Raw genomic sequence first — 15,200 nt, forward strand, 5'->3', positions numbered from 1 at the left:
AATATTCCTTATGCCAGTTGTGAGATGTGTATTATCTAATCTGCACTGAAATAACTAATATCATTCCTTTGTTGCCTTCTTGGACATTCTTGTTTTAACTAATTTCCATATAGCTCTCCCTTTTTTGTGTATAGTCTTGGAAAATAACTGCAGCATTTTGTTTTTTCTGTAGATTCTTAATGCATTCTGTTCCATGACTTTTCCATTTCTTTCTCTGCCCCACCCATTCCCAAGCAATATTAAAGATATTCATTCAGTTCTTGAAGTGACGGTCTATGATGAAGATCGAGATCGGAGTGCTGACTTCCTGGGCAAAGTGGCTATCCCATTGTTGTCTGTAAGATTTCTATGATTGTTGTTGTTATTATATTGCTCTGCTCTGTGTCTTTTTATAGACACAGAAAAAAATAGCACTGTCTGCCATTTCTCAACCCAGGTCTATAATAAGAAAACTAAAAAAATTTAACATACTCAATTCACGGCCATGTTGAATCCCATGATAGTTAATTTTTCCTGACAGACTTGGTCCTGGTAATGAACAGGTACTTGTCAGAATTGCCACAGTTGTTTTGGGTTCTCTGTCAGTTTCAGCAGCTGGGGGTCAAAGGTCACGGAGGGAGTGTATTCAGTGGAGACCGCGAGACAGACGGCTGTCATGTCCTTTTCCTGCAGATTCAAAATGGTGAACAGAAAGCCTACGTCTTGAAAAACAAGCAGCTGACAGGGCCAACAAAGGGGGTCATCTATCTTGAAATAGATGTGATTTTTAATGCTGTAAGTCTTAACTTTGCCTTTTTTGTACTGCTAAAGAGTTCAGTTTCATAAAAGCTTTTGTTCCTGATTTGTAGAGAATTTCTGTCATTTCTCATTTTCTCTAAACCTTGATGTATGCTGCAGAATGCTCTTCTGCCACTAGCTGAGACACCCACACATTTTCACTTTCCTGTATTGTTGCTAATCTATCCACAAGCATGCATTTCTGCGCCTCGCAAATCTACCGCATACTTTTGGCCTCATGACTTTGAAATGTTTTAATTAAGATGCTAAACATTGTACATCTGAATCCCTAACGCTTATGATGTTTTGATGTATAGGTGAAAGCCAGTATACGAACATTAATGCCTAAAGAACAGAAGTATATTGAAGAAGAGAACAGAATTTCTAAACAGGTAAAGACTTGGACAAGAACTGAAATCAAGAGCAGCCTCGTAATAGTTTTAGACTTGATGGCAAAGAGAGCAACCTCTTCCTGCCAAAAAACAAAAAGTCACCTTTGGAAATTTCAAAGATGGAAGAGCGTAAATGTGAATTGCATCATCCCTTCCTGCCAGAGTTCATTATCTTCATAGTGAAACCAGAGTGAAGTAAGCAACCTGCCCCAATGTATCAGGTTATAACACAGGTGGTTGTAAACTTAGTCTAGCATACATTTTTGCTGCTAACTTTGACCCTCATATTGTGTGGATTAAGGAATGTATCGGCCTTTTGTTCTCTTGCCTCTAATTCTGTGGGCTTTTTAGAATTTTAATCAAGACAACCAAAATAATTCATTAGACTTTTCGCATTTGGTTACAAGGTTCTTATCTTCTTTTCAGGTATGTTTACTACTTATTGTGGTTGTTTTTAGTTAATAGAAAAGTAGACACAATTTCAAAGTGCAATTCTATTTAATGCTTTCATTTGAAGTAACTTGTATAATAATTTTGGAAGGGCAGTAATGCTTTCAAACATACAGTACTAGTGAATGCTCTCAATTCAAGTAACTTGTAAAATACACTTAACAGCCTTATTGATGGTTTTTCTGTTTACAATCTCTGACATTAGTGAAACTCTACATTTCTTTACAGAAGCTATTCAGTATTTAAATATATTTAATATATAAAATACTATCATATACACTCAAGAGTATGTCTGAAGAATTTTCAGAAATAATTTGAAGCAAAAACCTGAGTCAACTTATTTATTGATTTATTATTTCTCTCAAAATAGGACCCATTTGAAAACAGATGATAACAACACTGGATGGAAGAACAATGTGAATGCAGCCTGAAAAAAGGGAGAGGGCAGAAGAAGGATAGCAACCTGCCTCTATTAGGGACACCAGTGTGAAGGCAGTGACACGAGGCATTGGTGAAAAGTGCCCCATTCTGTAGCTGGGATGGAGACAACACTACTACCTCTTCAGCCCTTGAGTGCCCGAAACAGAGAAAGAAAGACAGCCCTCACTCCTTCCTCGCCCTTTTTGGCCCACCATTTTGAATGTTTGAGATGAAGCAAAATGGTAGCAGCCATGTTAATTAGGGGTTTACTATAGTCGCTCTATAAGCTTTGTGGGACTTACACAATAAGCCCCTATTAAAACTGGCTGATGTCATTCTGCTCCAACACAAGGGTCAAAAATGGCTATCACACCACGTTCTTTGGCCATGTTGCTACTGGATAGCAGCAGGCTGAAAAGAAAAACGATGAAGACGGGAAGGCTGCATTTCTTTCCCTGTTTTGGGCAAGGAAGGAGTAAAGGGATGTGAACGCTGCTTTCACATTCTGCCATGCCAAGAAATGTTTCTGACCTCTGCATCTTGTCACTGTCTTTGCACTGGGTCCCTCATAGAGACAGGTTGATTTCCTTGCTCTTTTCTCCCCCCATTCCCTGTGTGCGTTTTTTTTTTTTTTTTTGCAGATTGTATTTTCATTCTTTCTCCTCATTTATATTCTTTTCCCTATTTGTATAGCTGTAGACATTTTAAGACCAGCAATGCAGTTTATAGCCTTCCCTCCAATTGTAACCCCTCAAATTAAGATGTTTCCTAAGTATGTTCCCTCTATACACTTTTAAAAGTAGAGGAAAAGATTTGTTTGCTACATGGCCCTAAATCTTATGCTTGACTTATACACGAGTCATACCAAAGCCCATATTATGGCCTTCAAACCTGCCCTTGACTCCTTTATAAGACCAACATATATATGAGTATATACAGTAAGTCTTTTTCAATAAAAAGCGTCCCGTCCCCCCAAAGAGTAAGATTTTTCAATTGGACATTAATAGCAAATCAACTAATAGACAATGAATCAAATCCAGTCATTTATTAACAGTTATATAATTGTATTGAGTGTGTTCCGTTAGGACAAACAATTTTCTAGATGCTATCATTCTCATCAACTTCTCCTTAAAAGTTGGTAATAGAGTAGCAGTAAATCAATAAATACAATGACATTTATGAATGTTGTGAATGAATTGTACGGAGGTAGTTTTCCAACTACTGGATGCAACTAACGATTAATTAAATAGTGAGATGTTCTTCCTATCCATGTTTGGAATCCATCTATAATCTAGCACTTTCCAGACATTTGGATACAGCTCCTAACAATCCCAGCTAGCATTGCCAATTGTTTGTGGAGACGGTGGTTGTAGTTCAAAATATCTGGAGGATATCATTTTGGGGAAGGATGATATATTTACGGGATGATATTGTTAAGCTTCAGCAGAGAAATATAAATACAATAACCCTCAGAGAGGTTACTCAGAATTAGAAAATTTTTCAAATCTACTCAAGTAAAATATGGATAGGATTCCAGTTATGAGAAACTTGATTGAATTAGAATTAGAATTTTTTTCAAATCTACTCAAGTAAAACATGGATAGGATTCCAGTTATGAGAAGCTAGATTGATAAGTCTCTGATTCACAGTACCTAAGACATGCTTTTAAATAATTGGAAATAAAATGCATTCTTATGTACAATTGTACTGTAATTTGAATTTCGTGCTGCACATTTCATACACCTATTGATAAGGATGATAAATAACAAGACAGCCATTTCTTCTTTTATCTTACAGTGCATTATAATTTAGCTCCCTACGGCACATTAAAGTTAAAATGTGTTCTCAGTAGTGTTCATACCTAAAATACGCAAATCAAGCTAACACATATTGTATTTCCTTCCCTTCAGCTTCTTCTAAGAAACTTTATGCGCATGAAACGTTGTGTCATGGTTCTCATAAATGCTGCCTACTACATAAATAGTTGCTTTGACTGGGATTCACCACCAAGGAGTCTTGCTGCTTTTGTGGTATGGTGTTTTATGACTCATTATTACTGATACATTTGTGTATAATGTTTTTAATAGCCTCAGCATCACGGCACAACTTTAACTGAAGGAATAAACTCAATAAACCAATTACCAAGATTCTGTATAAGGTTTTTAGTGAAACAGCCAATATTTCCTTTAAGACTGGTGTGGATTTCCAATTGGCATTTCCCAAGATGAAGCATCACAATGAATCCATTTCTTATTTATTTGTTGCCCTCTATTTATGTTTTTTCCTGTTTTTTTCATGGGATTTTAGGTAGATGACACCATGATTTGAAAACATAATTAAAACACAAATAGCACAACAGGTAACCAGAACCAACTTGTTGTTATACTAAAACACTATTAAACAAAATGTATTAGAACAGCAACCAGATTAAAAAATAATTTATAAGTACTTTAAACATCCCCTCCAAAGCAATCGAAAACTTAAAATAATTTCTTGTCATTGAAAGGACAACAGAAAGTTCATTCTATAGACCGGAAACCATCTCTGAGAAGGCCCTTGCAATCTGTTCACGAAAATGAGACAAATGCATTATCAGTTTTGTTTTGAAAATTTGCATTAAGATATTCTAACTGCTAGGTGAATCCTGGTCTCTTTCCTCTAGCATTTTGCCCACCTTAAAACAAAAAGTCCTTTCAATCCAACATTTGCTATAAATTCTGACACTTGTCCCAGTTAGCGTCTTTTTAGCTTCCTTGCCAGTTCTGGCAAGCCTCATGCTCTGAAGAAGAGCATCCTAATAAGTAAACGCTACCAAAACATAGAATTAAACAGCCAAAAATTGTTGTAATACCTGGGATACACAACAATGACATTATAGAAAATGATGAAGAATTGCTGTGCCAGTAAATACATTTTTTAGAGAATGGGAAGTAGTGACGAGTTGCTTTTATGTGACTGATTTCCACCAATATACCTGTGTGGTTTGATAATGGTTGAGTCTGGAAAACTGTGTGGCAGGGATTGTCTTTTATTAATTTGCCAGGATACTTTTATATGTGGAAAGGGTATACTGGAATGGGACTTCTCCCATATGGTTTTCTGCGTTAGATGTGGGTGGATGTTGTAGGAAGCAGCCACAATAAAAGTAGAAACCACTGCTTCTGTGATACTGCAGTACAGAAATATGCAACTTAATAATGTAAACACAGATGTTGATACAGTAATATTTCTTATTCTGCACATTTTAATATTCATGATAACACTGTATTACCTCAAGAATAAGAGGCATCAGTTGCGGGAGAGGACAACAGGCTGAATATTCCTTATCCAGAATTCAAATATCCAGAAGTCTCCAAAATCTCAAATTGTCTAAATGGCTGGCTGAGATAGTGACACCATTGTTTTCTCATGTGGGCAATGAGTGTTTCATGCACAAAATTATTATAAATATTATGTATACAATTAGCTTCAGGTTATGCGTATAATGTATATATGAATCATAAATGAATTCGTGTTTAGACTTTCTCCAAGATATTTTATTATTTATGTGTATGTAAATATAGGTATTCCAAAATCCATTAAAATTGAAATCTAAAACACTTCTGGTCCCAAGCCTTTCGTGTAAGGAATACTCACCCTTTTGACAAACTGGCAACTTTGAATATAGGATGCTGAACTAGATAGACCTTTGTTCTGATAATGCATGGCTTTATTTATTTTCTTTTTCTTATTTTTCCCTCACCCCTTTCATATAACTTCATCGTTAACCAATAGCAATTAGTTTGGAAACCTGGATATTTTTTCCTTTGTGCCTCAGTTGTAGTGAATATCTTGAACATACTATCACTTCCTAGATGCTACAGAAATGACAAGCCAGGAGCCTTCAGTGCAATGAACTCTTGATTTTTTCCTAATATCTTCTCTCCTTGATCTCTTTGCATAATCTACTTTTTTTTTAGTTACTAAGTGATCTGCCACAGTGTGACATGGCAGATAGAACCAGTCCAGGCTGCCTTCTGTCATACATGTGTTAGGCTGCATTGGTTTAGACAGCCAAAGGTCTTAAGAAAGAATCAAAATCTACAGACAGCTTTAAAGAAATTAAAACACCTTCATCTTTGTATGCCATAATCTTTAGATTGACACCTTGTTGGTGCAGAATGTAAACTGTGGATTATTGATTGGTTTCAAAGTCTTTTGACAGAGACAGCTGATACTTGGCGGTTTATACCCAAGAGTTTTGCCTAAGTCTTGTCATAAAGCCAGACCTCAGCAACCTATAGAGCTGTCAGAGGACCTTTGTGGAAACCTTTTTTATTACTGCAAATAGCTGTGTTCAGGAGAGTTTCTGGTGCATTCATTGACTATAGGTTTGAATCTTAAGTCACATGGATTGTTTGAATGCAGTTCAAGTCACGGAACTCAAGCCATCCTAACATATGAAGGCTAAATAACCAAATGCAGATGGTTCTGTTAAAATGTCAACCCCCTGGAAACTGGGCGATTCTGTGTGCAGAACTGAGGAGGTCTTTTGCCCTTCCTTTTGCGGCCTTTTATGACCTTGAAATTTGCTCCAGGGGGTTGGGAGACCATTGTGAGGAAGATGGCCCTGGGGTCAGTGTGGGAAAAAGTGAATATAACCACACCACTCCTTCGTCCAGCAAGCAGCCTCTTTGGAACTTTGTTTTGTAAATGCACTATTGTCTCTGTGTTCATATTTAAATAAAGCAGTATGAATTACTTCTAGGGACTTTTAATATGCAGTGCCTATTATAGAATATTCTTATGTTGCATTCCATAACAAATAAATAGAAATTATCAAATGACTTGGATTATTTTTGGAATAATCTGATGTAATTTCTTCTCAGTTGGGTTTAATTTTCTTTAAGCTCTTGACCAGTCATTCATGTATTTGTGAATGTTGGAGAGTGCAAGGAAATGTGAGATAATATAAGGCAGGAGTGGAGAAGAATGTATGCAACCTCTTTCATGTATTACCAGCTTGCTGTAATGAGCAGAGAAATAATTGGAAAAGTAAGCTCTCAGTAAAAGGACAGACTTCAACATGAGTCAATGAATTATTTTTCAGGACAAACTTTAATCTTTAGATATGATTGTGGATAATTTGTGGCACCATTTGTCTATTTTGAATTGTTTTAGCCTTTTCAGTTGTTATATAGTAAGTGCTGCTGTGTTAACATTAACATTTGATATTTTACACATTTAATTCCTGTACTGCTGTGTGGTCTTTGGGGAAAAGTGCTCTAGTGCTACAAGAGAGAGACAAAGTATTGATCAGCTAACATTTCAGCTACGTTTATGTATGTCGCAAAATTAATGAAAATGCCAGACAAAAATGTCAGAGTGCACAAAAAGGTAGGATTTGAATTTTGGAAGTTTAATGAAAAGTTTGAGATATACATTATCACATGTCCCTTTAGCCTGCAGTGTACAGTTTCTAATTCAATAATTAAAGGGGTGACATGCATATTTCTTGATAGGGCATTGGCCATAAAGGAAAAAAAAGTATTAAAAGTATGCGATATTCTCAAATGACTTTAATAAAGCATTTGAATTGTTAGTTTGAGTATTCCAATATGGTTCTAAATAATAATAATCTTTTTTTTCATCTGGGAAAATTATGGAAACTTTCTACATTTTTCAGTGTAGTTGGAAAGGTTATATAATCTTTCTACTGTAGCCAGAGATTTTTTGAAAAAATCATTTGAAAAAGATTTCATTTAAAAAGCAGGCTTTGGCCACCTTCTTTTTGTTGCTGGTTTTCTTTAGCTTTCAAATATTTCCAGCCCATTATAAGTACGTATTTATGATGGTTGTTGTTTATATGTGGCTCTTGTTTTTACATTTATGTTGCTGTTTTATATGCTTATGTATTGTTTGTTGTTATATATGGCACTTGAAGTGCTTTTGTGAGCCGCCACGGGTCCCTTTGGGGAGATGGTGGCAGGGTATAAATAAAGATTATTATTATTATTATTATTATTATTATTATTATTACTGTTATCTATCAGATAGATCATGTAAAATTGAATGACATAAAGCCAAAGCCATTTTTTTTAGATGAAGATGCACCCTGACATTTTACAATTGTAAGCTGACAGTATGTGGTTCTTTTTAAAAGAAAAAAAATCTTGGCACATCAATACAAAAAGTCTGTGTCCTTTCCCCCTTCCTAAATGTTCCTCCACTCTGTTGAAGCATCTGGAAAAGTCCAAATTATTTTTTAAGAACAAGTTTCAAGAATATTTCATGTTGAAGGTTTTCCGATTCTAATAGTTTTTGCTTATATGGTACATTATAAACAGTTATTAACTTATCCGCAAAATGTACAATTTTATGCATTGCAACCAAGTGTATGACTTCAGTTCAGTGATGCATAGGTAGAAAAAAATTAAATCACAAGAAATCTAATTTGTTCGTTTTCTCCTTTTTATTTTTTGTGTTATTTAAAAAATATTTTTGTCATGTTATTTTTTCCAGAATATTGTGTTCCTTGTAAAGATATGCAATGGAAAGAAAGGCAATGGCTACTGGCATGTGATGCAAGTGGCATATATCTGTTTCCCTTTGAAAACATAGAGAGTTTTCTTCATTTACAGAATGTGTTCATGGCAGTATACTATGTGAATATACAGAAATCATACTAGTAATCATGGGGTGCATAGTCTGACCAAACAACATTCATTACTCAATAGAATTTAGTAGGTTGTTTATTATATTTTAATACATTCACCACAACCTTTCTAGACCCATCTCCCACTACAATCTGTTGTGTCACATGAAAAGCCACTCCTGAGGTCAGGGTCCCCTCCAAAAGAGTTGGCGCTGCACATATTCTCATGTAGATGTTGAAAATGGCCTGCTATATGGCTTTATTTTCTATCATTATTTGAAGGCCCAATGCTCCATAAGCTCTTCTAAATTTAACCTTAAGAATAACATGTAACTACAACAATCTGTGTTTTGTACTTGGATCCTGCAAGTGACTCGCAGAGACTCAGATGTTTCTCTTTTTCATTCACCCTGTTGTATGCCTGTGACCTGACATGGATGGCAAAAGATTAGATTCATGGACAAATAAATTAATATTTAATAACAGGATTAGAAGAACAACTTCAGCACACTGCGACATCTTGAGCATGCCCAATGGGATTTTTCAGTTGCAGCAGCAATTTCCAATGCTGTATCATAAGCAGTTACTGAAGTGGTGGTTAGAAAAGAAGAAGGGATTACTGGGACCATGACTGGAACTTAACCATCTTGCTCTGCCACGTAAACTTGCAGTTTCAGAATACAGCATGTTTTTTCTGATCTGATTGTCTCTTCATTCCCAGGAGATAGCATTTACAATAGTAGGATGGGAATATGTTGTTGTTTTAGAACTATAGGTTCCTGCATTTTCGTTTTACAGATGGCAAGTGCATGGGGGGAGCAGGGAATGGATCAGTTCCTTTACTTACAGTTATCTTTGTTATGGGACCACTTCAAAACATCTGTAAAATACAGGTTAAAAGCATATTATGTCTACTCCCTTTGTCTTTATCTTTCTTTCCTGGCTCACCTACCAGCTGGCCTAGTGAGTCCCCAGGTGTTTTGGCCTACACCTACCAGAAATCCCAGCCAGTTCCCCAGCTGTTAGGATTTTGGGGAGTTGAAGGCCCAAACATCCGGGGGAGGGGGGGCACACATTGAGAACCACTGGCCTAGGCAACTGCAGCTTTGCTAGTTGTGTCCTCTTTTTGTGTATCTCATTCGTCTTCACTCTGAGAGATTTCCAGATTAAAGTTGTTTATGATGCATAAACAACTGATAAAAATGGAGCGAAAATAAAACCACAGAAATCAAGGATTTGAAATGTCAAGCATGTTTATGTCTGATTGTGTGTGCCTTCAACTCTCCTGTCAACTTATGGTCAACTCAATAATTTGCTAGGGTTTTCTTAGGCAAGGAATGCTCAAAGGTGGTTTTGCCAATTCCTTCTTCTGAAATATAGCCTACAGGCACCTGGTATTCATTGGTGGTCTCCCAACCAAGTATTAACCAGGGTTAACCTCGCTGAGCTTCCAAGATCAGATACTATCTGGTGCATTTAAGTTATGCATGATTGGTTAGTACTAGTAAACTCCAGGATATAAATGTGTTCCTTTGCTTCTTAAAATTGGAAGGATACAACACCTTGCTGAAATTAGAGCATTCAAACCAGATTAGATTCCAGATTGAGCATGTCAGAGGATAAGTGCAGGCCTATAGATATTGGACTGAACCTTCCATCAGTCCAGGACACCATGGACAGTAGTGGGAATTGCAGTCTAGCAGCATCTGGAGGTCTGTAAAACTAGAGGAACTGGATGTCACTGGAAGAGATACATGGTTGAGAAGAGGGGGATTATTTGCTAACTTCCAATGTCCAAAGTTGAATGATGTAAAATTAAGGTTATTTTCATGAGCTGAAGACCTGTCAGCTCTGCAGTTTGTAATCACTAGTGTGTCTGAATGAGAATACATGTCTTACTCCGCACAGCATAAGTGATGATCAGATTCATGATCATTTTAAGAAAAAAGTAAAAGTCATTAGCTCAGAAAAGATGAACATACTGTTAAAGGGCAGTTCAAGAATTGGTATATAGTGAAACTGCAATTACTGTCTTCTGCAAGTAGTCTTTATGATTCTCCAGAACTATATTGTCAACATGATTAGGTATGTCTGTATTCAGATTATAATGGATTTCCTTCCTTAACTAGAAATAACTAATTAGTGCACCTTGCTCTATCAGTAAAATTGTAAAACTAAAAAAGCAGCTTTTGGTGAAGACAGTATCACTACTTACGATCAGGATGCTATGTGTACATGTTCACCCATCTGAAGGTAACATGTAGTTAGATATGTGTAATTCACTGGTAAAGCTACATATCACAAATCTCTCTTGAACAGTTATTCGTCTACTGTGGAAGCTTTAGCAAGTACAGTAAATTGTTATTTGCTATAAGTATACCACTTTTTAAGAAGGCTCAACCACTTCATTAATGTTGTCCCCACTTGCTTCTAATTTGTTATTCCATAAAAATTAATACATGGTAAGCCAGTGTGTTATGCATATTACTCTGCCATGAGATTGTCAGTTTGCCAGTGTTTTCTCCTTTAATGAAATCAGTGTGTGTGGGCAGCGTCTCGTTTCCCCCCTCTCCCTGTTTATAATGGGTGGGGTGGGGGGCCAGCCTCTTCTCTTTCAGTCCTTGTAGTGTTTAATCCCAGTGAGTGATTCTCTCCCTATCATCCCAACCAGGGTGGTTTCGCTAGAAGCATTTCATCTGCCTTCCCGACCCCCACTCCATCCTCCCATAGAGCAATGCAGCTCCCATCCTTCACTCATAGCTTTTTGTATACAGCCTTTTCCTTCTCTGCACTCTACCACTTCCTGAGCATGAGATCAAGGCAAAACATGTATGCTGAAGAGCTTTCTGAGCCGTGATGGGATAGCAGGAGTTGTTGCCCCTAGCAAAAGTTGATGGGAGCCTTGCGTGCCAGCCAGCCGTTCTCCCAAGTAGACAAATGCACAATGCCATTAGTTTAAACTACCGCCTGCTCAAGAGGATTGAAGGGATAAAAATAAACTAACTTGATAACTTGTAAAAGACTGAAATCTTGATAAGATAGCATGTGAGAGTATTAATTTTTGATTGAAAGAAGTGGTAATATGAAAACCTACTGTACATACATTTACAGTGAAGATGATTAAAGATTTGAGAAGGAGCTGGCAGTTGCTGCCCTCTCTGTGCTGCAATGTTAGTGTAGTGATTATAAATTGATAAAAATGTTGCCGCATTGATATAAAAAGATAACAGTGAACTGGCATAAGACTACATTAACAGCGTACTTAACACTCATTCAGCCTTTTAGTCAATTAATGCTAAAAAATTTAAGTTTCAATAAGCAAAAAAAAATCTACATTACAAAACCCTGTTTTAACTTTTAGGAGTGAAATGTTTTTAGGTGGACTTCATAAGTTCTTCCAGGTGCTTATTTTGTAAAGCGAGAACTCTGCGAAACTAGCAGAAACAGAGCTATTGCTATGGGATATTTTTCTTTAGTAGAATCGTGCTTATTTTATGCACTGTTGCTTTTCTTTGACCAATGCAGCAATGGTTTGTTGTATCTCCTTACTGTGAGTGTCTATAGCATGTATTTTGTTTCAGCAACTGAGCGCTTGAGTGTATCTGTGCAATTCGCAGTTGAAAACTCTGGCATCCTATCTAGTCGTACCAGAAGGATATCACTGAACTGGCTGGAGTTACCTACCTCAGGAACAATTACCTGATCGGGGTCAAATACCCTTTCACCTTTCTACCTGAACACCTGCAAATTGAGCTGTATCCCATTCAGGATTTTAAGAACAGAGCCATTGTCTGGGAGGTGGTTTATTTCTGGGAGAAAATTAGGCCAGTTCTCTTTTAAATGAAAGATAAGTCTGTTGTTACTTAAGGGATATTAAGCTTCACTGCATTTTTGAGGAAAACAAATTTGTGGTAATTTTATCTGTAACATAGTACTGAATAGGTGCAAATAGACTCTGCATTGTATGTAGCAGAGCAGGGGAAATAAGAGTTTGTTAAAACCATAAAAGGGATTTGTAACCATTATATTTCTAAAGGACTGCCTTATCAGAGTCGTGGATTATGGAGAAAATGTTTCAGTTACAGCCTCAACATTAAATACCTGCCTTGTAATTTACCCAAAAGTAGCCTCAAAGAAGGAAGGTTTTGTCTGTTCTACACGCAGAGCGAAACTACACATTTCCTGAAAATAAATAGGCTGATGGTTCTTTGATTCCGTGCTTTGGTTAGCCAGGGATTACAATGAAGACTAAACGAAAGTAATTATTCCCAAAACTGAGCTTTGATTTCATTTCCATTATGGTTGTGGTTTATTCATTCAGCAAATGCCTTGCTGAATTCATTATTTCCCACATCGTTTTAAAATATAGCTTTAGATGCATAATGTTAAAATGCACGGCTGTTTTAATTTCCCTGCCACATGTAGCTTTGTTATTGATGATTTTTTTTAAGGCAAAACAAATTTCCCCTTGTTATATTTAGTCTTATTCTGGACATGAAGTGCTGCTGGATAACCTTTATAGAAACTTTGGTTAGGGATCCTCCAGATGTAATGCAGTACATTGCTGTACTTGTGTACAATTGTTAAACTGGGTTTGAATTTATATACTTATCTAAATTAATACCTGCAGTTGGGCAGAGATTTTATAATAAATTTCAAATGTCAAAACTAACGAAGTTAAACTGACCATGTAGTTTCTCTCAAAAACTGCTGGAATAGATGTACTATGTAAGAGAGGCAACGAATTTCTGATTTAATTTCCAAAGTGGACATGGTTTTGTAATACACAACTAAGGAATACACTACTGTGGGAAGCTAAATATTTTCCTAGATGTTTCATGAGATCGTTAACCTGCATGTTCAAAATGCCTCCTTTGTTTTCATAATCACAAATAAAAGGTAACATTAGAAAGCATATTTGACTTCATCATTGTGTCCCGCTTTTATGGAGCTAAAAACAGAAAAAAAATAATGTAGTGAATATCTTTGTCAGCAAAAAGAAAAAAAAGAAAGGAAGAGAGAAAGAAAGAAAGAAAGAGAATCCCTAAAAACTCTATCCTCATTTTTTCCTAAAATACAAATGAAAATTGAAATTCCTGGTATGAAGGTATAAAAAGATTTTTTAAAAAATATTGATAGGATCATTGAATTATTTTATTATTATGGATGAGATCATTGAACTTTACAACTACATCATTTGAGCATCACATCTGAGATTGCTGCTAATATAGCCCATGAGGAAAGAATGATTTTATTTTGCCTTTTACTGTCAACTCTCCCAATAATTATACAAAATGTTTGTAAAATTAAATTTGAATGAAATAAACGAACATAAATGAAATGATTGAGATTTCCATGCTTCAATCTGGAAAGTAAATACGTTTCTCCTTCTCTGCCTTTTGCTTATGTTAAGTGTCGTAACTCAATGATCCTATGTTACGTATCCTTATTTGGGGAATAAACCTATTACATTTAGTGACACTTCCTTCTAAGTAAATGTGGTAAAATCACCCTGTAATCCCATGCACGCTTATATACAGCCAAATCTTGCTGAACAGCAGTATTTGCTTCTGAGTAACAAGTTTTAAGACCTAAAGCTAAAGCTGTAATCCTGCTCACTATTACTTTAAGGTAAATCCCATTGATAGTTGTTTTTTCCCAGTAAACAATCCCAGGATCAGCCTGTAAAAATATAATTCAGAGCCAGTACAAATTAGATTTCAGTAAAATGGGACGTTGGTTGCCTAGGAAGCATCATAACTGCCTGTCATATGTACTGTATCTTTTCCTATTAAAGGCAAGATGTGAACAGTGCTCGCCGACTGATGGAAGAGATCCTTTCTTTTTATATCAGTGTTAAGCTGATATATTTAGATTGTTGTTTTATATGTTTGTGCTACAAAAGTTTAAAAGTGTGATTTCATCAACATACAATTGATGCTTTGGAAAACCATTTTATGTCGAAAATAGATGAGATAAAACTTCACTGTGGTTTAAAATATAGAGCAATATAACCAAATCAGGAGCTATATGGATCTGATTCTGGAATTATTTATTCTGTTAAGTTTTTTCCCCTACCCCGTATTCACCTGTTAGACATAATACTTTTTAAAGGAAACGTTTAAAATCATCTTGATAGCAGTGCAAATGGTGAAGATGAAATATTGAATCCACCAAAGCTTTATAGGTTTATGACAAGTAATCCATCTTTTGGAGTTAGTGCAGCATTCTGCGCAAGCTTATGACTCATAATTGACATTTCCAGGCATGTGCTTGTACTTTTATGGATTTTAAATGCTGAATAATGCCAAAGAACGGAGACCTTCCAGAAAATTTGTACACGAAAGCATTTTGGATGGTGTTCTTTTATTTATTGTTGCCATTGTTTTTAAAAAGTTGTTTTTTTTAATGTTTTGATGGTTGTTTTTAATGCAGGAGGAATTTAGTTAATTTAGAGTTGTAAGTGGATATAAGGAAATACTTTTCCTCTCTGCGTATTCTCACTCCAAATAACATACCTGATCTAA

The 15,200-nt window shown here is 36.0% G+C and overlaps 1 protein-coding gene across 4 annotated transcripts in view; it reads left to right on the forward strand.

The window, feature by feature from the left end:
- MCTP1 (multiple C2 and transmembrane domain containing 1) overlaps positions 1 to 15,200 on the forward strand; it is a 232,711-nt gene that overhangs the window by 150,504 nt on the left and 67,007 nt on the right. For all 4 annotated transcript variants that reach the window (XM_067464541.1, XM_060761792.2, XM_060761793.2 and 1 more), the window contains 4 exons: positions 235 to 337; positions 673 to 774; positions 1,095 to 1,169; positions 3,950 to 4,069. In XM_067464541.1, coding sequence (XP_067320642.1) covers positions 235 to 337; positions 673 to 774; positions 1,095 to 1,169; positions 3,950 to 4,069 — 400 coding nt within the window. The remainder of the gene's footprint in view (positions 1 to 234; positions 338 to 672; positions 775 to 1,094; positions 1,170 to 3,949; positions 4,070 to 15,200) is intronic.

Source organism: Anolis sagrei, chromosome 2 (assembly GCF_037176765.1).
Source record: "Anolis sagrei isolate rAnoSag1 chromosome 2, rAnoSag1.mat, whole genome shotgun sequence".
Classification (NCBI taxonomy): Eukaryota; Metazoa; Chordata; class Lepidosauria; order Squamata; family Dactyloidae; genus Anolis; species Anolis sagrei.